General features: G+C 43.0%; 1 protein-coding gene and 1 long non-coding RNA gene across 6 annotated transcripts in view; one reads left to right on the top strand and one right to left on the bottom strand.

Moving 5' to 3' along the window:
• Positions 1-25,038, top strand: part of sdccag8 (SHH signaling and ciliogenesis regulator sdccag8) — a 51,957-nt gene that overhangs the window by 18,488 nt on the left and 8,431 nt on the right. Inside the window, exons 14-16 of the mRNA XM_026190099.1 lie at positions 10,567-10,694; positions 15,871-15,979; positions 17,392-17,523. Of these exons, the coding sequence (XP_026045884.1) occupies positions 10,567-10,694; positions 15,871-15,979; positions 17,392-17,523 (369 nt within the window). The remainder of the gene's footprint in view (positions 1-10,566; positions 10,695-15,870; positions 15,980-17,391; positions 17,524-25,038) is intronic.
• The window catches only part of LOC113034925 (uncharacterized), a 75,461-nt gene that overhangs the window by 44,920 nt on the left and 5,503 nt on the right, over positions 1-25,038 (bottom strand). For 4 of the 5 annotated variants that reach the window (XR_003274261.1, XR_003274262.1, XR_003274263.1 and 1 more), the window contains exon 3: positions 22,108-22,490. This is a non-coding gene — a long non-coding RNA (uncharacterized LOC113034925). Of the gene's footprint in view, positions 1-22,107; positions 22,491-25,038 lie in introns of those variants that run through there. The other variant, XR_003274259.1, reaches the window with a different exon arrangement.

The raw sequence follows: 25,038 nt of genomic DNA, 5'->3' as shown, positions 1-25,038 counted from the left end.
GTGCGAGGGCGGAGAAGTGTAAATGAGGAAGGTGAGGCAGCAGATGCCGCGTCCCGCCAGAGGCTCGCTTTGAGCAGCGAGTGAAATCTGGGCGCGACAAAACTGCTGCAAACCAACTCGGCGGGAGGCCCTTGTCCAATCACGGCCCGGAATAAAAGGGCCGGGGCGCCACGCGGGCTGCAGTCGCTCAGGAGAGGCGGGGGCCATAATGAACCTTCAAGCGCTGCCAGCGAGCACACACACACACACACACACACACACACACACACACACACACACACACACACACACCACTTGAGCACAGCATCACTCTTTCTACCTGGCATTAAGAGTGTCTAACCACTGTCACCACGAACATGAATGCACTCTGCCTCTAAGGCAACTGTGTGCATGTATTCTTGTGTGTGCGCACATGCTTGGAGTATTCTTGTTTCGTGAACTGTATTGACTTGTTTGCGAGCGTGCAATTAGACGAGCGTGCGTGCACGTCTGTGTGTGAATGTTATGTGTTGATACCTTTGGGCTACACCTGTGTCTGTGAAGTTTGATGTGTGTGTCTCTGTGTGACAGCAGCAGTGCAGTGCCAGGTATGAGACTCGCTGTGTGTTTCTGTGTGTGTGTGTTTGTGTGTGTGTGTGTGCTTGTCTGGTCGGCGGCCATGTTGTTGGGTAGCAGATGGCACCATGGTTGGCAGGGGAGGGGCTGCTTAGCACAACTAATCAGACAGTTACGGATAGGGCAGCTGGGAGGGCCGTCGGCCAGCCGTGTGTGCGTGTGTGTGTTTGTGTGTGTACCACAGAGTGCCATGATGTTGACAGTGGTGGGCCCGTTGGCCCGGTGACGAGACCTTGCCGTGTTCTTCTCTCCTCGCTGTCGGAGTGCCCTCTCTGCCATCGTGCCTCCTCGCCTCTCTCTCTTGCACTCTTCCTGCCTCTCTCGCTCAATCTGTTGAGACCTACTTGTTTGTGTCTTCGTTTTAGCTTTTTTAACTGTCTCCTTTGATCTTCCTGTCACTGCTGTATTTCTTTGGTTAACTGTTCAAAGGTTATGTTAATTTGCCATGAAACAGTTATTAAAATACTAGCAAATTTATACTGAAACCATTTTTGTACAGTTTTAATGGAATTGGCACTATACGTATAAAAATGTGACCCCTTGAGCAGGAACATGTCTGTTATGTTGATGTTTATTGACTTCGTGAAGTAGGTCAGTGTCTGAATGCCTTTTGAAATCATGCATAAAGTCACTAACATATTTCGTTTTCACCCGTGATCTTAATAAATGTATCTTCCTTCTATATTGGTGGTTCTTATGCTCTGCTTATGAGTCTTTTCCCTTTATTCTACCTGAGTGTGGATAATATTAAAGGAAATTTACCAGACTTGAGGCATCTGACTATCAGGTAATAGATCTAAGATGGTTCTTAGAACAGCATTACTACTGCATTAGTACATATGACTTTATGGCTTTGGCCTTACCAGGTACTCCCTGATCTCTTAAACATGTGTTTCATGTGCTGCGATTGTATTCTGCAGTGATTTTATACGATTAAATACTATTATTTTCATCATGCATGTAGGTTTAAAACAGTTTTCCAGTTAGGTGCAAGTGTGGATAGTTTATGTGGGGAAACACAGTAGTTTGAGCATTACAGAATTGCAATACAGAGAGAACTCATTCTTGTTAGGTTCTCAGCCAGTGCACACATTTCTCACTAGTATTCACAACCTAAGTATTATATATAAACATGTTATATGTTATGGCTGATAACTGATAATGTGCAGCCATGGTATACTGTCCTTCTCACTCTTAACTCAGGAGCTTATTTATGTCTTTCGCAGTTAAAATGTAGATGCTATAAATTTACCAGAGAATATTCACACTCATTACTGTAAGTATGAAGATTGTTAAGCAGGACTGTAATCTATCCATCCGGCGAGGCTGAGAATGGATAGAAAAGACAGATCGCTGACTGTGAGACCTCAGGCAAGATGGAGGCAAATCTGTCGGCTACAACTGTTGCCACCCCAGCCAAGTGTGCCCTGGGACACTGGCCTACATACACACACTACTGCTAGAGGACAAAACGAAAGGGAGTACCAGCCCCCTGCCATCCATCCACCATCCACCCTTCACCTCATTCTGTACTCATCTTTTGCATATCTTTCTAAATAGGTATGGTGAGAAGGGTTTACCAGTAGCTCTATACGTTTTAGAGGATTGTGCTGAAGATCCAGTGCAGGTCGATTTTGAAATCTGTGTTTAAAAGTGTGTGTTGTTTTCGTGTGACCGTGTCATCTGTTCAACTTTTGTGCCTTTGCACACCCCTGCTGTGAGGGTGGCAGGATCAGTGGCGCTACCCAGTGCCCACTACCCAGTAGGCCCAGCTTTCATCCAACATGACAGAACCTCTCTCTGCCCCCCCCCCCCCCCCCCATTTCTCTTTTACCTCTCTCATTCTCTTTTACCTGATTGATCTATCCTTTTGTCGTTTCATCCTCTTTTTTTCCTGCATAGCTGCTTTTTGTTCAGTTTTTTTCCCCTTCTTTTGCCTTCGTTCCATCAGCTTCTCTCTGTTACCCTGGGTGGACACAGCAGTGCCAACCGGTGCCACATAGGTAGTGGGCCAGTGCTGCCCTCAGCAGATTGTACTGGGAGTTGATCACAAAGAGCAGTAAGGAACAGAAGGATGAAAGATAAGATTGGAGCAAGGTAGCAGCTAAGTGGAGATGGAAGATACAGCAGGACAAATACTGAAAGGGGAGAGTGTCAAAGAGTTCAGACGGCATAGGAAAGTAATAATAATTATATACTGGGAGAAGACAGAAGGATCTACTCCTGCAAGCTAGATCTGAGAGATCAAATCAGGCAAAGCTGATAAAACCCCAAAACAAAATAAGAAATGTGATCAGTGTGGCTATAAGCACTAATAGGAGAAGCTCATGAAGGAGTGCTGTCCACTTTGGTGTCTATACATGACACCAGCAGCAGAACTAGCAGAAAAAACATGAAGAAGGACGATTTCTCCCCTTCCTGAGGTAATATAAAAAATTTCATTATTTGACCACTTTGGCCATTTTAATGAGTGAAAAAGCTTTTTGCTATTGGTACTTACAGCCATACTTTTAACATGATCCAATCAACTCTCCATGGTGACAACTCTGTAACTGCTAGGCCTCTTCATTGGCACTTGCAGCTACATTTCAAGTGAATTAATATAATTTCCCTGCAGTGTATGTTGATGTGCTGCTCGTTCCAAACAAAGTGCCGTGCGAGCCAGGTTAAAGACGCCTTGACCTGATCCTGACAAACAAAGTGATCTAGTTGAGACCATAGACTGTGACATCACGCATAGTTTTCTGATTTCTGTATTCTGAAGCCTCAAGATTTGCTGTCTTTGGCAGCACATTGTTTATTTAATTAGTTTTATTTTATTTTATTTTTTATTTTTTTTACCATAAAACCATATCTGGACAAGTTGGAAGCTTGTTTTGCAAGCTGTATTAATAAACTGAACAGGTGCAATGTACCGACAAACATCTGCTAATTAGTACTAAGTACGTAATGACTAATGATAAGGTACTAATAATTTTCACTCACCAAAGCACAACTTCTTGGATAGTCTGTACACAGCAAGCTGTATTATTTGTCAGATAATTGCATTAAGGATTGCATCAGCAGCAATCAGTGATACCAGTTAGCAGAGGTGAAGCCTAGCAAATCCTGCCCGGCTACAGCTCCCTGTGCCGGGACAGTTAATCAATGCAACCACTCCAGATGCAAAATGTATGAAAATTTAAACTTGTAAAGTCGTTCTGAATAATTCAAAAAGGAAAAAAAAAAATAACTGTAAAGTATTTTAAGAAGAGGGGGCTCTGGGAATTTGTTCGACTTTCTTAGGCAGCCTCAAGTGGCCACCAGGGGAACTGCAGTTTCTGGCAACTCTAGTGGTTGCTACTTGGTAAAGACACATCTGATTATAAAGCCCAGGGGAGAGGAGAGACGTTGTCAGAGACACGAGGTATGAAAGTAAGGAGATGATTGAATTCACTGACGATGATTTGGGTGCATAAGGAGAGAAAGGTGGTGCATAGTCCTTTGAGCCTGTTACCTCCAAGCACACGGCCCACTGTGAAGGCTGGTGGGTGTTTTAAATAACATCATGCATGTCTCCAGTAAGAAGTGAATTCCGTCACAGGTAGACGGTGCTCACGCCAGCTGAGATAAATTTGCTGTAGTACACAAGATTTGGACTTATAGTATAAGTACCTTTCTCACTCTTTCCTCTCTCTTTTCTCTCTCTCTTTTTTTTGTTGCATTGCATGTAAGTTAAGCATTTAACAGTAAGACAGTTGTAATCACAGATTTCTTTCTGTTTATTTGGGTAATTAACCAGAACCTTTTCTTATTATATTTGTCCCATAAAATTCACACAACAGGTATTAGACATACACTTTAAAAGATGCCTAATGAGAGGTAGCCTGGTTGAAATAATTAATTTTAAGCAGTCGTTTACCTTTTCTGCTAAAATAGATTTGACCTCGAGCACTGCCACATATGCTACCCACAACTATTTCTGCGGGGCACAGATTTGACACTGACGTTAGGTCTTTGGTTTCTGGATTGGGTCAATATGAGAGCATATTGTACGTATGCTGTGTGTTTATTTTTAAAAATCACAGATGCCTGCGCTGCCAGGCCGCTTTTCTTGTGTTAAGACCATCAGTCATCTGTGCCAATTAAGATTTTTAAACTTCTCTCGCTCTGTTTTGTGAGCAGATAGATGATGACAGAGGCCAATCAGCCACTAATTGCTTCAATCTAGAGCTGGGTTTTTTTCTCTGAGGGAATGTGTGCTGTAACAGCAAATGTTTGTTTCTGCAGGGTCGTGTCTATTTGTAGCCGTCTGTGTGTATATGCATACATTTATTCATATGCATGGGAGATTAAACAGCTTTTCAGATGAGCGAAATTGCACACTTTTTTTTGTGCATACTTTTGCATATGTGTGTTACGGTTTGGGAGGCGAGGGGGTATATAAATTTTTTATTTATTTTTTTTTGCACTACTTTTAACAGTTGCAGCTTTCTGCTTTTCGGGCACGATTTGCTAACCACTGACCTTGGTGTCGGCGGGGGGGCTTTAGTGTTCCTTGAAGAAGAAAAGAGGCTTGGGCCGCCCGCTGTAAACAAAGTTGACTTGCCGACAGATGGATTGAATGACAGAGAGGCTAACTGAGCCAGGAATGGGCCTGGCAGCATCGCACCGAGCGGAGAGAGAGGGAGTGAGGGAGAGAGAAAGAGAAAAAGAGAGAGATAAAGGGGGGGGGAGAGAGAGAGAGGGGAGAAGAGAGAAGAGGTGGCCAACAGGAGAGGAGGTGTGAACAGGTGCAGGGCCGCTGAAGGAAGAACCAGCAGATGGAGAGAGACACAGCCAGTTTAGTTACAGGAAAAAAAGGGTGGGAGGGAAAAGAGGAAGGAGGAGGGAGAGATGGGAACGGGAGAAAAAAAAGGATCGGAGCAGAGATGAGAATGCTCTGGACAGATAGATGGACGGATATCTATATATATGTATGTGTATGTACATGTATGTGTATGTACATGTATGTGTATGTACGTGTATGTGTATGTACATGTATGTGTATGTATGTGTATGTACATGTATGTGTATGTACGTGTATGTACATGTATGTGTATGTACGTGTATGCACATGTATGTGTATGTACGTGTATGTGTATGTATGTGTATGTACATGTATGTGTATGTATGTGTATGTACGTGTATGTGTATGTACGTGTATGTGTATGTACATGTATGTACATGTATGTGTATATATATATATATATATAAATAAATAAGGCTGGGTGCAGAGTAAAGAAGCAGTGAGGCTGCATCAGGCCGCCTCTGTGTTGGATGTGCTTGCTTCACGGAGTCGGACAGCAAGATGAAGGGAGGGGTGCCGCAAGGAAAAATGTGGGAGCAGAGTGATTGACTTGCATCACCCAGAGGTTTAATAAAAATGTGCTAAAACACATTGAGGTGCGTGTGACAGGAAATCGTGTGACACTCTGCGTGGTCTGCCACACGGAACAATTCAGATGTTTATTGTGTGCGACATCACCGATACGCAGCGCTGCAAATGTTCAATATGTCACATTATTTTCTCTGTATCGCGCTCATCGATTGTTGGCAGTTACCAGTTAGACGGGCCTACACGAGGCCGCTCGCTCACCGTCTCTCTGTCGCACACATAAACATCACACTCGCACATAAGCAGAAATCATCTTTGTAGTCTTGCGTATCAAACTGTTGAATATTAATATAGTCTGATTGATGCAGTCTATCATAAATAACCGTGTATCTACTGGAATTCCTCCACCAGAGTGAATCATCACGAGTGTCACCGTTTTGAGCAGTTGGAGAGCAAATAATTAACAGTTGTCATTTTATAGTATACTATGAGTTTATTTCAGTAAAATCTTACTGACTCGATAAATGGGGTGGAAATTAACTGTGGGTTTTTTATAGCTATGTTCATATAAGAGGCAAAATAAAGGGAAAAACCTGACCTAGATCTGGTATGCTGTGTTTTGCTAGGGTGATTTGACTTCATTTGTGGCCTTAAAATGAAAGAAACTATCTCCTAAATGTAACATTTCTATTCTGGTGAGGGAGGTCTCTTCAAAGATGGCAGTGCTCCCTATCCAAGGGTCACTGTACAGGCTGTAAATTAGAAAAAAAGGTGTTAGGACCACCTCAGTTAAGCCTTTTGAGGACCTGTGAGAGATTGCATCATAAAGAGATGATAATTGGAGGGACCCAGAAGAGTTAAAGAGACTCGATGAATCAGTGGCAGGGTGTGCCAACATTTTCCTTTAATTAATGTTATAGGTGCTTAAAAATCCAATTCAGAAATCAGTGTGTTTTATTGTTTATTCTATAATGACATCCTAGTTACATGTGAATTACGTAAATCTGTAATTCTTCAATTAAAATGTTACATTGAACCGCTAATTCCATAATTGATAGCATCTTCTGGTTCTGGGCTCTCGTAGGTATTTTACCTGCGCAGTAGAAATGCTATTATTTGTCTTTGTCTTGATTCTTCAACTCTTTGCAGAGATCATCAGTACCTGCAACATTCAGTCCTTTTTGTTGCAAACAAAGCCTGCGTCTTCACATGTTTTTTGCTATAGGCTCAGTTCGCAGTCTGTTCACCTGTATGTTAATTTCACACCTGTTATTTTGCACCACATAACTATTGCAGAGCATAAATCTGAATATTCATTCATTTGAGGAATTGTTCTTTTTAGCTTATCGCTTGTTTTTATGTAGATAATTAATATACGATACACGTCAATATTTTACACTTTCTTTACGTCGCAGTGCGTTGAATAAGTTGCTCCAGTTTTTCCTTCATCAATCTTGTGACTGCTTTTTAAGGATTTGAAATTACAGCAAAATATAAACTAAATGATTGTTTTCCCCATTATCTCCGTGTGTGTGTGTGTGTGTGTTCGTATTTTTATGCTTTAAATATGCATGTATATGTATGTGAGTTATATAGTGGAGAGTTGATTCTGTTTTTACTTTAGTCAGAACAGCGGTCAGTTGTGTCTGGCGTTGGCGAATGTCTCCAATTCCTCCAAGTCCACCGTCTGACTCCAATTTGTGCTCGTTCTGTGATAAACCACGGCATTTGGTGGTTCTGGCGTGGGATGCCGGCTGCACCATGGGGTGCTGCAAACTCCGCGCTTGGTCAGGCCCTGGCACCCCACATCTAATGGGCAACAGCTTGAATAGTGCCCACTTAAGCAGGCAGTGTGGACTGGGCTCCCTCTTCTTCCTCACCACTCCAGCCAGCTAGTCAGCCAGCCACCGCCTCTGCCACCTCCCACTTACCCAGCAGCCACTGTACCTGGACGCAGCCCCAGAGCCATTCCAGCCTACCTTAGGCCCCTGGCCCATGCAGCTCTCGCCATACTTATCAAGCTGTCCTACTGTGCATCAGGCCAGGCATATACAAACAGGCCCAGCTATCTGCTAACTGAACAGTCAGTCTATTGCCTCCTAGGCCCAAACAAGAGTTCCTGCCACAGGCAGCATCCCAGAGCCCATTCACCAATTAACTGGAAGGCAGATTAATGCCCAAGGAGAATTCTACAGCTCCAGCCCCACATATTCAGCCTCTGCTCTACCCGTCACTCCTTATGCTTGCTCCAGGGCTTGGCTTTTCGCTGATACCTCGCCTTCGCTTTCTCTTTTTTATGCTTTAATTTGATAGTGCTCAACAGCAGCCATTTTGTGACAGCATTTTGCAAGTAAACATGTTGCACTGGATTAGAGGTACAAAATGGCGCAGGGGAGAAACAACCGCAAAAGTTTGATCTGGCAGCTCCAGTTTGATCTTTGGTGAGGCATTCAGGCTCTTGTCACAGAGATACAAGTGCTCGCACCCAACTTATCGAACCGAAACCTAAACTCAGCGCACTTCTTTGGGGTTTCTTCACCCAGGAACGAAAGTTTCCAGTCCGTTTGTTCAATTCTCTGTCCTTAACTAGGTCGTACTTCTGAGGTTTGGTTCTGTAAATCAGCACGACCAAGCAGATGCCAAATGTGAAGCTCTCTGTCTTTTGATTTCCTCTCCTCAGTTTTTATCACCCTCCTCTTCCTCACCACCACTCTATTGCTGACTGCTGGAACTTTCTGGCGATCTGTCTGATGCTAATTGGTGGGTAAACAGGTCTGGTGTGAGCCCCCTCCACCACCACCCCCCATCCCAATCGCACACAAACGCACACTCATAGAAATACACAAATACACACGGCCCCCTGGAACCTCTTGCAGGACCAAATGGCTGGCAACGCCTGCCCGCCATCTCCCGCTGAGCCCTGGTGTGCGCTTTGGTGGCTCAGGCTGCTGTTCAAGCCCAGCGGGGGTTCATTCACTCACACACACACTCATACGCGTACAGACACACACAGTCTCCTTGTGTCCCCTGCACACCCGCCACCCGCTTTCACACCCCAGACAGCAGGACAGCAGGAGAACACACACACACACGAAGGAACAGACAGACGCGGTCACTTTAGAGATGCAGGCCAAGCGCTGTAGGGGAGAAAAGTTTTCACTTAAACTGGAGAATTCTCTCTTCATTAGCGCCTTTGGACTTCAGGAAGAGTTCTGTTTATTTGTTCGTTTTTTTCCGCTCTTTGTAGTTTTTCTTTTCTTTCCTTCTTTGTCTGTCTCTCTGTTGTTTGGGTACGTTTGGACTTAGTTGAGATAGAAAGTTTGGTTCAGACAGGAACAAAATGTGCCGCTGTTCAAAGCCAGAAGCACCTCAGCTTGAATCGTACCTGTTCTATTCTATTCTGATACTGACACAAATCTGAATGCAGTTTAAAGTTATTTGACTCCTTCACGTACTTACAGAGATGACAGATCAGCTGACTCACTGTTGTGTGTCCTCAGCATTAGTGTAGCATATATCACAGTGATTTACCTTGTATCAAAATGCGCGGGATGGCAGTTTATTCGAGTGTTGTGTGAATGAGACAGCTGCTGTATCACTCAGGGGTCTCTAAGCTGACAGTGGCCTGACACATTTACCCTTCGACCCCCTCCAAGTCTTTTCTGTCATCGTCCTTTCTGCCCTTCCTTTCTTTCTCATGTTGTATAGTATGTGCTCTCCTCCTGCTCCCTCTCTCACCTTGGTTTTAGCAAAAAGCCTGTCTGACATCATTCACACACACACACAGACGCATAGCGTTTTCTTTTTATAGAAACGGCTGCAGATACGACCTGGTGGATTCTTGTCAGGTTGCTGGGATTCACTTGATAAATGACCCCGATTACATCGTAAGCCTTTGTGCATTTGTTACTGGACGCGTGGGAAGTCTGAAACATCAACAGTAATGAAGATGATCTGACATTTAACTTAACGCCTAGTTTCCACGTCTCAGTTTGAGTGCAGTTATTTAACGTACTCCTTCCAGAGCAGATTGCGCGCAAGAAATTTGTTTCTCGGTGTGTCAACAAACTAATCTCCTTAGTAACCAGAAGCCACTTAAATGCACTGATTGACATGTCTGTTAATGCACAGACTTGAACTTGATCTAAGTGTACAAATTGTCGTCTGCATTATGTTGCAGGAGTAAAACATTAGACCCATTATTTCTGCAGTTTTTAGCCACAAAACACAAATTCCTACCTAAAAACAAAGATTGTGCTTGAAATGCTTCAGAGTGAAACCTTTTTCATGCACCATCACCCGCAGAGTGTGATGAGTAAGATGCCACAGAATGTCAGCGAGTGGCTGTGGAGACTTTTCACATTATTTTCCTTTTCACATGCGATGCTGTGCATGTGTACACAGCAGCTATGGAGGAATCAGAACACTGTCATCTAGTCTTTAGGGTTCTACCAATGGGCCGCTGTGCGTGTATTTTTTGCAGTGCACTTTTATATGATGTGCCAGAAACTAGAAAGTGTGTAGAAATAGTGAAAACACATTTTCTTTCACTGATTCTTCTTCTTTTTCTTTAACTTCTTGTTTTTTCTCCTCAGACAGGACAGAGAGGGTGCAGATCGGGCTCACGAAGAGGAAATGGCCTCGGTGACTCTTTCAGCTCGGGAAAGGGAGCGAGAGCTAACTGTGATGCTGCAGCAAGCAGAAGCCGAACACCTGCAGAGAGGTCAGTGCTTCAATCCACAGCAGTGACAACGGGTTTGTCTTCGTGCTTTTGACTTGTGGCGTAGGTCACAATGTCCTCTTTTCACCTCTCTGACTTAGTCAGCCATTTTGGCTCACATCAGGACAGGTCAGTTCTTCAAAAGAAAAAGCCCCTCCTTTCTTCCCCATCGGCATTTTAGTCACCACAGAACCTGTCGTTCAGAGTCATGCTGTCGTAATACTTACAGACTGCACCACAGCTCGATGCCGCAGTTTAAATGGGGCAGGGATAGCTCAGTATGGGGCAGGGATAGCTCAGTAGGTAAAGTGGTCGCCCCATGATCGGAAGGTCGGCGGTTCGAATCCACTTAACGGCTACCCTGAGGTACCCCTGAGCAAGGTACCGTCCCTACACACTGCTCCCCGGGCGCCTGCTTAGTGGGCTGCCCACTGCTTCACTGAGTGAATGGGTCAAATGCAGAGAAAAACAAGTAATTTCCCCATGGGGATCAATAAAGTATCCATTATTATCATTATTATTATTATTATTAAATGCTTTCTGGAAAACTTGGACGAGCAAAGCATGATAAAGCTTCTTAAAGCAATTTATATTGTAACGTAAAAACCGTTGAACATTATAAAGCTTACAACAAACTGTTTTACAACAGTTTTTTTTAATGCAATTTGTATTTATAATTTTTAAAACATTTAAAAAAAATATTAGCAGAAGGAATCTTGTAATGTTTCTTATTCTGTTTTATGCTTCAGAGTAGGGAGACCGAAAAGAAAAGACAGTGTCAGGATCTAATGAATCTTTAAATGTTATATGTACAACATGTGAATAAAGAAATCCGAGTTTGTGGATGCTGATAGAGCAGGTTCATCGTTTAAAAAGTTTTCAGCGAAGGCCTGCACACACTTGTTAAAACTGTACATGGCTACGCAGCCGTCTGTTCTCCGATTTGCGTCGCAGCTAGGTTTACTGCAGTACCCCGCAGTACACAGGCACGTCAGTTCTAACACAGAGGAGAGGTCGGTGTACGGTCGAGACAAACAAGACTACAGAACGCAGCAGGACTGAATGGGACAGAGCAATTAGAGTCAAATATCCAGAACAACAAGAGGCAAAACGGCAGAGATGACCAGGGTCAGCTACACATTCACATCCATTGAGCTGGATGATTTTCACTCTCCTCCTCAAGGGCGATTCAGCATGGCGGATCTTTGTTCAAACAAGGTCTTGAACTTGCATCATCCAGTTGAAGGGTGTCTTTCTTCTTTCTGTGCCCCCTCGTCCCCGCCATGACGGCACAGAGAGGAGAGCAATTCATCTGAACTGTACAAAACATGGCTGAAGTGACCTCAGAAGTGCAGAAGAGAGCAGAAAGAGCCAAACAGAAGCCTTAAGAGGAGAATAGAGAGAAGAGGGGCAGAGCAGAGGGAAGGTGATGGGAGCAGAGCAGGGAGACCCAGCTCAGAGCTCCCTGTCTGTCTGCACAGCAGAGCTGCTGCTGCTAGCACATCTGTTGCACCATCTGGATATTCCCCCCCCCCCATAACCCACCACCCGCCCTCAGCCACTCTCCCTCCCCTCCCTCCCTTCCCCTATCTTTTTATTTACCTGTGGTTCCCTTCAACAACCCGGGAGCCTGCTGGTACGCAGAACAAAGATGGAGGGTATAGAGAGAGGGAGGGGTGGCGGCGGTGTAGGTGGGGGGGTAAACAAAGAGTTTTTTTGCTGGCGCGTGTCGACAGCACACATGTTGTCTAAAGAGAGCTGACATCAGAGCACAGCAGGAAACTGTGGATGGGGAGGGGATAGAGGGGTGGACGTCCTTTAGTAGCTCGCATCACTTCCTCTCCCCGTGCAACTCAACAGACGAGCTGGATAATTAGCTTTCTTGCTCTCCAAATCCCGCCTCTCTGTCCATCCGTTTGTCCTTCCATCCATCCGTTCCCCCCCTCTCTCACTTCTTCTCCGCTCCCTCCCACCTTTTTTTCTTTTTTCTGAATTTTTTTTTCATGTTTCTTTTTTGAGTAAATGTGTACAGAGCAGCCTCTAGATGATATCAGATATTTGTTTCTCTCTGTCCCTCCCTCCCTGCCACGCTTCTTCCCTCCATCCCTCCCTCCCTCATTTTTCCTCTGTTTGTTTCCAGTGCCAGTTCTGCTGTGTTTCTGTGTCCCAGGGTTCTTTTTGGCCTACGCATGGCCAGACGCATTCAAAGCCTGTTCAGCTAATTAGCATTCTTCATACAACTTTTCCAGCACTGACCAAACTTTGTAGAGTGTATGTGTGTGTGCACGGCTGTGAGTTTGTGTAGTTTAGTTTAATAGTTTAATGCTCAGTAGCATCCAATTTCTGCTCGACTTACATTGTCTGTGGTAGTGATTTGAAGAAGGCGGCTGTGGACAGTGGAATAAAATAGGTTAGAGGTTCCTTTGGAGTCACGGTCAATGGATGAGGTGCTCATCATCCTAAGCATTACCCTTTAAATTTCTCCCAATCAAGACTTGTATAACTTTCCGTTTTAATAGCTAATCTGTAGCTCGGAGAGAGCGAAGATGTCTAAAGGGGAGAGTCCAGTTTCTGTCTGCAGAGATCTTTATTTTCTCCACAATATTTGCTGTATGAAAAGGAAAAAAGTCTGAGTTACTTTTCAAAGACTGCGAGTCCTTGGTGTTTTTTGGTTTTTGGTCGACTGTAACAGAATGCCGGAGCAGGTGGATCATTCCCTCAATCCAACCGGCAGCCATTGTTATTTTAAAAGAGCAGACATATGCTGGAGAGCTGAACGTGGACCATTTCAAAGGAACGATGAAAGCCCAGTGTTGGATTGTTCAGAAAGAGGCCCCCATGAGCGGATGAGGAGGTGGCAGGAAGGGTGGAAAGGAGAAAGAAAGCGCTTTCAAACAACTATCCACTCTTTTTCTCCACCTTGTTTTACCCTTCTCACTTTATATTTAAATTCTCTCTTCTGTGCATGGCTGCTTTTTTTTCCTGTACATTTATTTGTGTCGATTGAACAGTTTTTATTTTAATAGGATTGTTGACTAAAGCATTTTTTGCAGATTCAAAGAGACATATGTACCTATATGTGACTTTAGTTTCATTGTTCTGTGCTGTCCATAAGGTAGACGTTATCCTCTGACGTGAGGCCACTTGGGGTTTTTTATGTGCCCACAGAAGTTGGGAAATGTCTTTTAACTAACTTTTCATAACAACATATGTTTCGTTTATTGTATTTTATTTAGTCAGTCGCGGTGTAATTTTTATTCTGCACAGGAACCAAGTAGCACATATAGACACACCATTTAAACATTGATTTTTCTTTCTAAAACATGATGAGATCTCACATGATGACTCCAGTTTACAAGTCACAGTGACCATCCTCTAGTGCAGAGTCCTTTAGTACAGCTCACTTCGAATCTTTTTTTGTTGATATTATTGGCCCTGACTAGGGCTGTGCGATATGAACAAAATCTCATATCCCGATATAAGAATTCTATCGTCCGATAACGATATAAATCACAAAAATGTAACATTAATTCTGTGAATCTCGGGCAGCTCAACTTGCGGGAAGTGTTTCCAGCTGCGCGTCATGTACCTGAAGTCGAGTGTTTTAACCGATGCATGAAACTATACATTTTTAGACATAAGTTGTAAAGGCCGCCGTTTTCTTTGTGAGTATTTATTACGCGGCGTGCTGCGGGGAAAAGCCTGTTCCAACGTTTGAGTCTAAGGGAGTCTAAGGTTTATTTTTTAGCACCTGGCGGCTCTTTTTTAATTCTCATCCGTAAATAACCTGCTCTTTCACGTGACTCAGTTTATTTTGAAAAGTCTCAACAGGATCTTGAGCTTTATTGTGAAAGGTTTACGTGAAACATAAACAAGCGGACACGGGATTGTGTTACCGTCGTTGTTGCTAATGACAACGCATAAAACAGGCGCTTGTCCGTCCGTAGAGAAAGAAGATATAGCCATTAATTAATATAGCCACTACAGTGACCATCAAAAGGATGAAAAAATATTGCTGTAAACAGTTTATTTTGCGACACCACGAAACAAACGATAGCATAAAATGAAACGATAGACGTTTTTATATCGTCATCCGATATATATCGTTATATCGAACAGCCCTGGCCCTGACCCACATTTTTTTTACTTATTTAATTATAATTTTAATCTTCTTTATGTTTTCCTTTGTACTTTTAATGACATGAGCATGCAAAACTGCTAATTAGAATAAAAGGGGCATCTCAGGGTTTTCCAAAATATGGAGGCCTTTTATAGGGTTCTGTAAATGTCTTTCAATAATTTCTCCAGATTGGGAATCAGATCTCTGTCTGTTAATTATATCAATAATATTGAGGCGGGCATGCAGGTGTACTTGAATTTATTCCACTGAAGGATGGATGCTTTACTCTCCTCATGTTCTCCTCATGCTCAGTTTTATGAGCTGTGGCATTATAGTAAAAACATACTTGGATGATAGCTTAATGATTACGACATTAAGATATCGTCCTCACCTGTGAAAACTAGTCGCCCAAATCTTTTTTTTGACCTTTAGTATTTTATGTTCTCAGAGGTGAAACTGACAGATACAATCTTCAAATTAAGCCCCTCGCTGTTCCTTGTGTTTAAAACCTGCATACGCATAAAACATTTATTATGCTGTCAATTTTTTTGATTTGGCTCCACAGCTTAAAAATGTAACCATCATGTCCTTGTTACTGAGATTGTCCTTTTTACATATAGCAGCAGTTAATTAAAGGGAGTGTAACCGCTGTTAGGTAAACAACAGCTGCTACACTGTCAGAGCAACTTATTCAGTTGTGTTTAAGTATTAGATTGGAAATGGTCTAGTTAGGCTCAGTTTTGTTTTGGTCAGATTGGAGATTTATTTTGAAAGGACCTGAATACACATCTGTATCTCTATAACCGATGTGTAATTTATCATTCAGAAAAAGGTGTCTAATTCTTCTCTGTGTTTAGCTGGCACGTGTTGATATCATCATTAAAGCCAGTCAGCTACAGAATCACTGATGGCATTAAACTATGTTTGCATCCAAAATAAATAACATTTAATTTTTCAAGAGAAAGGTAGGTAGGTGAGGACTTTCACCTGTTCTGGAGGAACGTCACCTGTGGTGGTTAAACCTAAAGTGACTGCCAGCTTTCCCATCATTGATTACAGTTGGAGAGTTGGATGGTCTCCTGAGTTCCCAGAATTCCCTCATTGGGAGGCTGAAGGAGGAGTGCTGCAACCTGGGGACCAAACTGGAAGAGCTGGCTGAAAAAAGCAGGTGAGTGTTTCCTCTGTGTTTGAACATTTATTCGCTCAGTTATGCCTCGATTTTTTTTAAATTTGCCGTTTGCTTCCTAGCTCAGTGGCTTTTTTCTCTCTACATGAAACAGTTGTTTGCTCTGCCACTCTGTTGTTTATTCCCTCTATCTGCTGGACATCCATGTCATCATTTCACAAAGCATCATCTATCCAGGCTGTTTGAACAGAGCACGTCAACATACTACATACTGCTTTCCAGTCTGACCTGTTTTCTTGTTAACCTGATGCTACAGTAGTCACAGCAGGCCTGCCCAGCTCTCCATCTGGGCTGAATGCGTGTGTGTCTGTGTGTGATTGTCTTCTGGGTGTGTGTGTATGACAGTGACCCTGGGCTCAGTGTCCTGTCAGCTGTTGGAGCTGTGCTGCACATTAGTCACATGACAGCCTCCAATCTGGCCCTGCCAGACCGCACTGGCCTCACCAACCACAGGACACATGCACACAACACACACACCAAAGTACACTGTGTATTTTGTTTGTTTGGAAGGACGTGAGTACCAGGTACACGTATAGAGTTTTTGTAGGTACAGAGTCATGCTGACACACTGGCCTGAAGGCTCATTGTGTACATCTTCTGGATGTGTGCGTTATTTAGTTTAGCAGCAGCGTGGTGGTGTGTTTGGTGCCTCGGGCTGTTTGAGTTCCTGGAGTCTAAGCCCAACGTAGCGGTTAAAGTCCTGCTGGACTGCCTCACTCGGGCGAAGTGAGGTTACAGTGAGACAGTTGCAGGAAGATGGAAAAGAAAAATGATCATCTGTTTTTGGTAGTCCTGCTGACTCTGCACCTTTTATCGAGTGTGCTGCTGCAGATTGGCCAATGTAATGTTGTGAAAGTGACACTCACTACGTCTGGACATGCAGCCCGTTACCTCTATTTTTATCCCTGCATTTCCTGCTGTTACCTCTACTGTTGATGTTAGGTAGGCAGAGTGGAAAATGGTGATCTTAAAACAGGCATGTTTGCCAAATTAGCCGAAGAGTAAATGAAGTCACTATTTATTTGTTGTTTTGCCTTTTGAGACTTCTATTTCCTGGATCAACATAGGCATCATGAACCTAGCCTGTTTTTGGACACCAGAGAAAAGTACTCAGGTGCGTGAGCTCTGTTGTGAGGCAACAATGCTAACCGCTGAGCTACCTCGCTGCCATTTATTTGATGACACATACGTTCTCGTAAGATGTGCGCACACACTGACAAAGACTCTGCTGCTATCTCTGCTGTTTCATTCTCTGGGACTACGCAGATATACTTTACTAAAAAGTCATATATTAAAGAAAAAAAAGTGGATGATGAATTCAGTTTGTTGGTTGTATAATGCTTCGTACGTTGGTAGTGTGAATATAGCAGCTGTGTATGTGTGTGTGTATGCAGAAGTGAGCTGGAACAGCTGGCATTGGAGAAACAACACTTGGAGGAAACGGTGAAGAATCTGAGAGCTCGCTGCTCGGATATGGAAGAACAGTGTGTCCAGCACGGTCGCATGCACCAGCGCATGAAGGACAGGTGGGCGCATAACACACATAACTACACAGCTACACATACTGTCCGTGCAGCAGAGGGCAAAACATCTTCTGACATCTTTTTGGGGTTGTTTAATTTGTTCATTGGTCTTGTAAACTCCCCGTCAAGAATTTTATCTGATTGAAAGAGTCCTGTAAACATCAGTGACATTACATAGAAATCACTAGTGTTTAAATCACGAGTGTTTAAATGTTCATTTCTTTACATTTCTGCAGCGATGGAAGCGAGCCTTTTAAAAAAGGAAGCACAGTTTTCTTCACATTCTGTCCCCTCACCAGTGAATCTTCTGCACATCTGATGTTTATTTTTATATAAGAATTGTTTTAATTTTTTGTTGACATAGTGTTTTTTGTGTCAGCGCTTTATTCTCCTGCTGTCTGTACTGAGGCTGCACACACCAAGAGTTTCTGATCAGAAACTTTTCTCTTACATAACAGACAGGAGGAAAGTAAAGTAGTTATAGCGGTATAACTACGCGGTTGCGACTGTTCGCCCCGTTCACACGCAAGTCTCTCACAGCTCAACACAGATAATGGACACATGTTAAAGGGAAAAAAGTCTTAAAACGAGGACGTTAGGTACTTGTTTATCAAATTGCTCGTTTACAGCTGTGCTTCTTCACACCTCTGTGGCTCAGATGAGTTATGAAGTTAACAAGTGGGTAATTCGTGAGAAGTTGTGCGTCTCGGCAGTGACTAAAACCTATAATAAGCAGCGGTAAGTTGATCTCTTGTCAGCGGGAGCTGACACACGATGCTCCCGTGCGCTTGTCACACTCTAATAGACTCTTAATTACACTGCAGTGAACAGTAAAGTGAGATTTGGAGGAATTTAGAAACCATAAATAGTCTTCAAGTCAAAAAAAAACATGGCAGTGTGCATTTTAAGAAAAGAACGAAGCTGATCAGAGTGAGCTGATGAACTGAGGAGTCAGTTAAGAGAAAATAAATCTGATAGTGTAATAGTTGAGTATTTGTATTTGTATGAAGATTTGTTGGGTTTCTTTACTTATGAAAGCTGCAGCTAAAAGTGCCTCCATCTTTGGCTTATGCTACAGTATCTGTACATGTGTATGCATGATGCGGGGGTCTCTTCCTCCTTAAGTGCGGAGCCCAGTTGGCGTGCGTCTCCACGGGGCGCCTGGCATACAGCTTGGCTCTGCCAATGTGGGAGAGGGTGTGTGGGTGTTGTTGCCCCACTCTGCAGGATCTCTACCCCAGTGCCCCCCACTTTTCCTCTTAACACACACACACTTGCAATCACGCTCACCCTTTTCTCCTGCTCCATCCATGACACTACATATTGTCTACCTCCCACCGGTGTTAACCTGTCGATAGTCACACGCTGCCAAAAAAACAAAGTTTACCAAGTCACAGCTGTCTCCTGGTTCTGTGTGACTCTTTGTGTGGTTTAGAGAAAGAAAAGCTATTTAAGTTGACAAGGAGTGTGAAGTATGAATATTCTGTACGTTTCTGTGCATATGTTGCTGCGGTATTTTGTGTATGTGTGTGTGCGTGTGTGTGTTGGTTGCTATTGCATGTTCTCAGGAGGTTTAGCAGAGCAGGAATGTGGCTGCCAAAAGTGGATTGGCTGGGAAGTTGGCACCTAACTTCTCTCTTCTCCCAACTGAACCACGATAATCACTCTTGGCATTTACTGAGTTTTATTTTCTGCTTTGACACTTAGTTTGTTGATGAATCCTCCTGATATTTAAAAATCTCTCAAGTTCAGTCCTACAAGAGGTCACTTCAGGAGCGACTGTTAAGCCGGCTGACCGCGTTTTTATTTTTCAGCCGGTAGAAGGTGTGTTTGTTTGAGAGTGTGTTTATACTGGTTTGACGAGTAGTTTTGGCATTTAGCTGCCTTTTTTTTTTTTTTTTTTTTTTTAAAAAGGTGCAACATAGAGATGAGGTAGAGAGGTGTGATTAACATTTATGATACACAATGCTGATACAACTTGTTTTTTTTATCTCTATATGTGCTTCTTTTTGAGGTAAACATTATAGAATGTATATCATAAGAGTATAAGAGAATAATATTTGTTGGAGTTTGGGAAGTTTAGCGACAGGCGCGAACTTTGAGATGTGGCTTCCGAGTGTGTGTGCATGCAGTTTTGTTTGTGCGCGTTTAAGCCAGTACGTCATCAGTTCTTTTCTTGTACTTGTTGTCGTGATCTTCGGTGTGCTTGCACGTCTATATGTCGGGTATATGTTCGCTGGTCCCCACAGGCCCCGAGTGTTCGGTGGGCGCCCCGCCGTGCCGCTCGGGGGTTAAGGTGTACGTGTTAACAAGCTGGTGTAAGTGGGTTCAATATCCAGCGCCCCGCCCCTCCCCACAGCCTCTCCATCGGCCTGCAATCTGTGCTGCGAAGAGCGGCAACAGCGCACCACGCACAAAACATTTGGAAAATCAGCTTGATTTATTTTTACATGGGCAAGCTGATTGCCAAACTACACAGGGGTTTTAGCACACAATGTTTTGCTGCACCATTTAATTATTTATTTTACTATTTCTGTGTTGTTGCTTTTTTTTTCTTTCTTCTTTTTCCTTTTTTCTGCTTGGAAATGAAGGAATGGAGCGGAGGGTGGAGAGATGGAGCAGGACAGCAGCGAGTTAGAGAAGATGCATAGATGCAAATGTTGAATTTAAAGCCTCTGCGATTATTATCATTTTTACCAGCCTTTTTTAAAAACATTTTGATTTAGTTTAGTGTATAATGTAGTTTGGGATTTTAGGTTTAAATAGTTGGTTTTTTTTAGTTTTCAAGAATATTTTATTTAACATTTTTGGTATTTGATCATTTTCAGATGCTTTTGTGTCCGAAAAATACAAACAACAAATCAGCCTTTATTAACTCATGACAGCCGATCATTTGTCAGTGGGCAGGTGATGTTTGTGAGTTTGTATTATGTGAAAACAACTTAATACAAGCATAAACGGAAGAAAAAAGATTTTGCTATAACTGTGACAAAAGTGAACATTTTGCAGTGCAGATGAATTAGTTAATAGAAACATTAAACTCTCAGTGCAAATCATGCATTTCTTAGTTATTCCAAAATATTTAAAATCAATACATAAATAAAAACGAGCATTTCTTTTAAAGCAAAGATATTATTAAAATCTGAAAACGCTGCATGAGTACATGTACAGCTGGCCCTGAAACTTTAATCCACTTTAGTCCATTTTAGTTGGAAATTTCTCTTAATAATGCAGCTTTAACAAGAAAAAGGAAAACATATCTGTCGATCTCTCTATATATGAAATAACCTTTTTCTAACAGAGTAATGTTTGTTGGGAAATGTGACTTTAAACTGTAACTTCTTCAGTTTTCTATTCATATTAATTATTTTTTCAGCTGTGGCTCTTCTGCCCTCCGTCTCCTCTTACCTCCCCCTTCTCTTCTTCTTATCTCTTTTCACTTTACTTTCCTTTCCTGCTCCAACTTTTCTCCTCTCCTCTCTTCTCCTCCTCCCCTCTGCTTTCCGTACTAAACACCACGCAACCTTTTCTCACCCCACAGCTGTTGGCAGGCTGTTTTACCAATTATCACTACGCATGCACACACTTAGGTCACGCACATAGACTCTCGCGCACATGTACGACGGACCAGCACAACACCAACGCTTGCTTAACCACGCATCGTGACAGCGGAGTGTGTTTGTCAGGCCTCGGTGCGCGAGTGCTGTAGAGGTGTACGAGCGCAGCTCACTGTGCAGTCCTTTAAGAAGAGTAGCAACATATACGCAGATGTGTCTGTAGATCCACAGGCTTCACTGGGCCATATGGCCTCCACGGAGAAAGATGGTGCTTGCGTCTGGAGGAGAGCAGAAGAGGGAGGGAGGGATGGAGCGGAGGATGGAGGGCCATGTGTGGCATGAGCTGTGCAAGCAGTTGTTGAAGTATGTATGCCTGTGGATGTGTGTGTGAGTGCATGCGTGTGTATGAGCGTGTGCGTTTGCACCAGAGGCTCCAGGAGATTGGTTAATGGAACAAATGGTCGCGGCGGGCCAGGGAAGAGGGAACAGGCTTGCTGCTACCGCGGGCGGACAGCGAGCCTCAGGCGAGGGCTGCTTCATCTGGGCTCATGCCACACACATACACACACCCTCTGTCAAACCCTCGTCTCTCCTCATCCCCCCGCTCCCAAACACACAGTGTGCTGCCATGCCGCCCCAGAAGCAAAAGGACGCTCGTCGCAAAACTTTTCATTTGCAAATGAAGTTGGCAGAGGCTGGGCAGAAGAAAACAGGACAGCTTTCATTTGTCTCATCTGTGTCTTCGCGCGTACACACACACACACACACACACACAGATATTTGTGTGTGCGTGCATCTGTGTGTGATGAGTTGCCACTATGTGTGTGATCTATGAGGTACAGAGAAACAGGGGGACGATAAAAAGAGTGAGATGTGGAGAAAGTGAGGATAAAGACAAAGAAGGCCCAGTGTGAGGTTCAGTGACGTTAACGCCTCGTATTCATCTTCCACAGAGTGCTAATATTAACATCACCTCCTTACATTTCACATGCGTTTCTTTTTTTCCTTTTTTTTTTACTGATCACACATAGCTGTTTCTTCACAGATTTTTTTAAAAATGGATTTTTATTTTTCACATAACAGCAGCCCCTTGCCTTTCAGGTTTTTATCATAAAGCACTGATCACAGGTAGGTAGTTGGGTAGTCAGAATGTGGTTTGTTAGCAGCTACTTTCCAAACATTTCAAATATTTAATTTAAATTTTAAATATTTACAAAAGCAAACACGAGGAAGTATTAACCGTTTTAAGACACTACCTCCATTTCGTTCCTCACTCATACTTGCGTTCTTACCTCTGGGTGGCGCTGATCAGTCGTCTCCCTCCTCCTTCATCTTCCTCTTCTTCTTTTCTCATCGTTTCTGTCTCTGCATGGCCCAGCTGGCTCCCGCAGCCGGGAGCGACTGCAGGGCGGCCTGCTGAAAGAGCATTGTCAAACGGTGGCTTTACAGCTCTGTCACACACACACGCACACACAGACGCACAGATTTGCAGCTCAGATGTCAGGCTGTAGCCAGAGGCTTGCAAGCTGGAGCGTTAACTGTGCAAAGCGTCACATCTCAAGCCCCAGTCAGTGACTCTAACACTACTTCATAAAACTACAAGTAGAAAACTCGAGCAGAAGCACCTGCCCCTTCTTTAGAAAAAATGTTAAAAGTAACATCAGCAGAAACACTTTAATGCCAGCAAAGCAAAAGCTCAAACACACGGCCTAAAACAGTCAGGAGGCCTCACGGCAGCAAACAACTCTGACGTTAAATAGATGATTTCCCAGCCTGCAGCAGCACCGACACCTCTGTTAATGCAGAAATGAAAGCAGAGACGACTTCTGTGCCCGTTCAGAGCTGTTTACAGCTTCGTCAGATCGTGAATATATTTCTAACATCCCTTCCTAAACTCTTTCCAGATTTTATTTTTAATTATAAATACTGGCCAGGAGCCTTTCATTTTACGCTGGTGAACTGCTGTCTGGGACGCTTTACGGGAATGAAAGAAAAAGCACCTGAAATGATCAAGGAAAATAATTGATATTAAAAATATGAAATTACATCATACGGAAGGTGATGGCACTGGGAGGTCTTAAGACGAAAAAAGACAGATTTGCCAAGTTTGTCTGTTACAGATGTTTTATTGGGTACAGCACAGCTGACGGCCTAATACTAGCCCCACTTTAGAATCTGCAATTAAGATTTTTTGCACAGCACTTTTCAAATTTTATTTTACTGATAATAACTTAATACTTATGTAAGCTGGATATTTATGGTTTTTGTTGCAATCAGCGCAAGAAGCAGACATGATGTTTAATTTCTTTTACGCTCAACTTTATGTTCACTTTAATGTAAAGCTAAAAACTGTAAAGTACCACAGCATGCAATGTAAATGTAGCAGTAATATCAAGTAATTGTATTTGAAAATTAAAAAAACAAACAAACCAGTAATAATATAAATGCTGTTTTAGTGTTTTTAAATCTCATATAAAGGTTTAAGCATGCATTTTTTCAAACAAAAATGTCAGTAAAAATCATTTTCTTGCACCTGTTAAATAAAGATTTCACAATAAAAGCATGATTAGTTAACATGACTTTGTAGTAACAAACACAAGAGAAGCCAAATTAAAAATTTCAATCAACAAAAAAGAAACATTTTTAAGAAAAGTATTATTTAATGTTGGTGATCACATGCTGAAAAGTATTTTTCACTTCATGCCGTGCTCTCAGAAGAAGCTGGCCTGACAGACTTTAGGTTATTATATTCACGCTGTTATTCAGCGTGCATGAATATAAATGTGTACACAGTGCAGTGCTCAAAGTAAAAGGAATTAAAACTGAACAGCTATAGGATCGCTGCCTCGTGTATGTTGTTCCTTTAATAAGTGCTGAATATTGGTTTTGCAGGACTGCGACAGATGAGTTGCAACTTTCATGTGACTGTTCATGGAACATCTGGCGGGCTAGTAACATCTAAGACACTTTTTTTTTTCTTCCCCTCCTGATCTTCACACTGTGCTCAGCACTGCAGGGGAACAGCTGTGAGCTGGAAACTAATGGGGGGAAAAGAGCAGTTTTAACAGAGGCTGCTTCACAGATGATATTTTTTTTAGTTTGATGATTAGATGCCAATTCACCCGACATTTGTTTAATCGCCATTTCTGTCTTCACAATTTGACAGAAATGCGGTGCACCAAAGCCGCTCCAGTTAGAATGTACATATTTAAAGATTACTGGAACTTAGAGGATTTTGCAAATGATTTGATTGTTAGGATTTCTTCAATTCTAAATTACAGAAAAATATCAACTATATCCTGCTTTAGAAATTGCCCATAAACAATATACTTCTTTAATATCCAGTATATGTAATTTCTTTATCTGTTTATTCAGGGGATAGTGATCTTCTGTGTCGTGGATCTGGAAATGAAGACTGACTTAGCGTGTCTTTCAAGCGTGACGCTCACATGTGAAATCCGCTGTGCCTTTACAGAATAAAGTCTCTGGAAATTGCCAGGTGGCCGTAAACAAAAAGCAAAGAAAATCAAAAGACAGTGAGGGAATGCACGTCGGGCTCATCCCGATCAAAACCCCGCAGCGTCAGCGATGGCGTTCCCATGTCAAATGCACATGTTAGCGAGAGCAACAACTGGCGTGACAGGTTGGTGGAAGAGGACGAGGGGCATGGCCTTCAGGCACACGCACATATTCTCGAGTGCGGTTTTGTGCCAGCCAAGATTTAGCGGGAGCGCTGGGGTGTGAGGGTGGTGATGGTGGGCAAGCCTGGGGTTGGGCGAAATATGGTTTTGTGTTGTGCGTGTGTGTTTGTGTGTGTGTGGCAGCTGCAGCCTTCATGCCCCTGGCAGTGTTGTTGTAACCAGGCAAACCAAGGCCGTCTGCCTGCGTTCTTCACCCCCCTAGGCTCCCTGCCTGCTGCACACAGACACACACACGCACACACGTAGGTTCAGAGATCTTT

Source organism: Astatotilapia calliptera, chromosome 13, assembly GCF_900246225.1.
Source record: "Astatotilapia calliptera chromosome 13, fAstCal1.2, whole genome shotgun sequence".
Classification (NCBI taxonomy): Eukaryota; Metazoa; Chordata; class Actinopteri; order Cichliformes; family Cichlidae; genus Astatotilapia; species Astatotilapia calliptera.
This window is presented reverse-complemented; position numbering and strand designations above follow the sequence as displayed.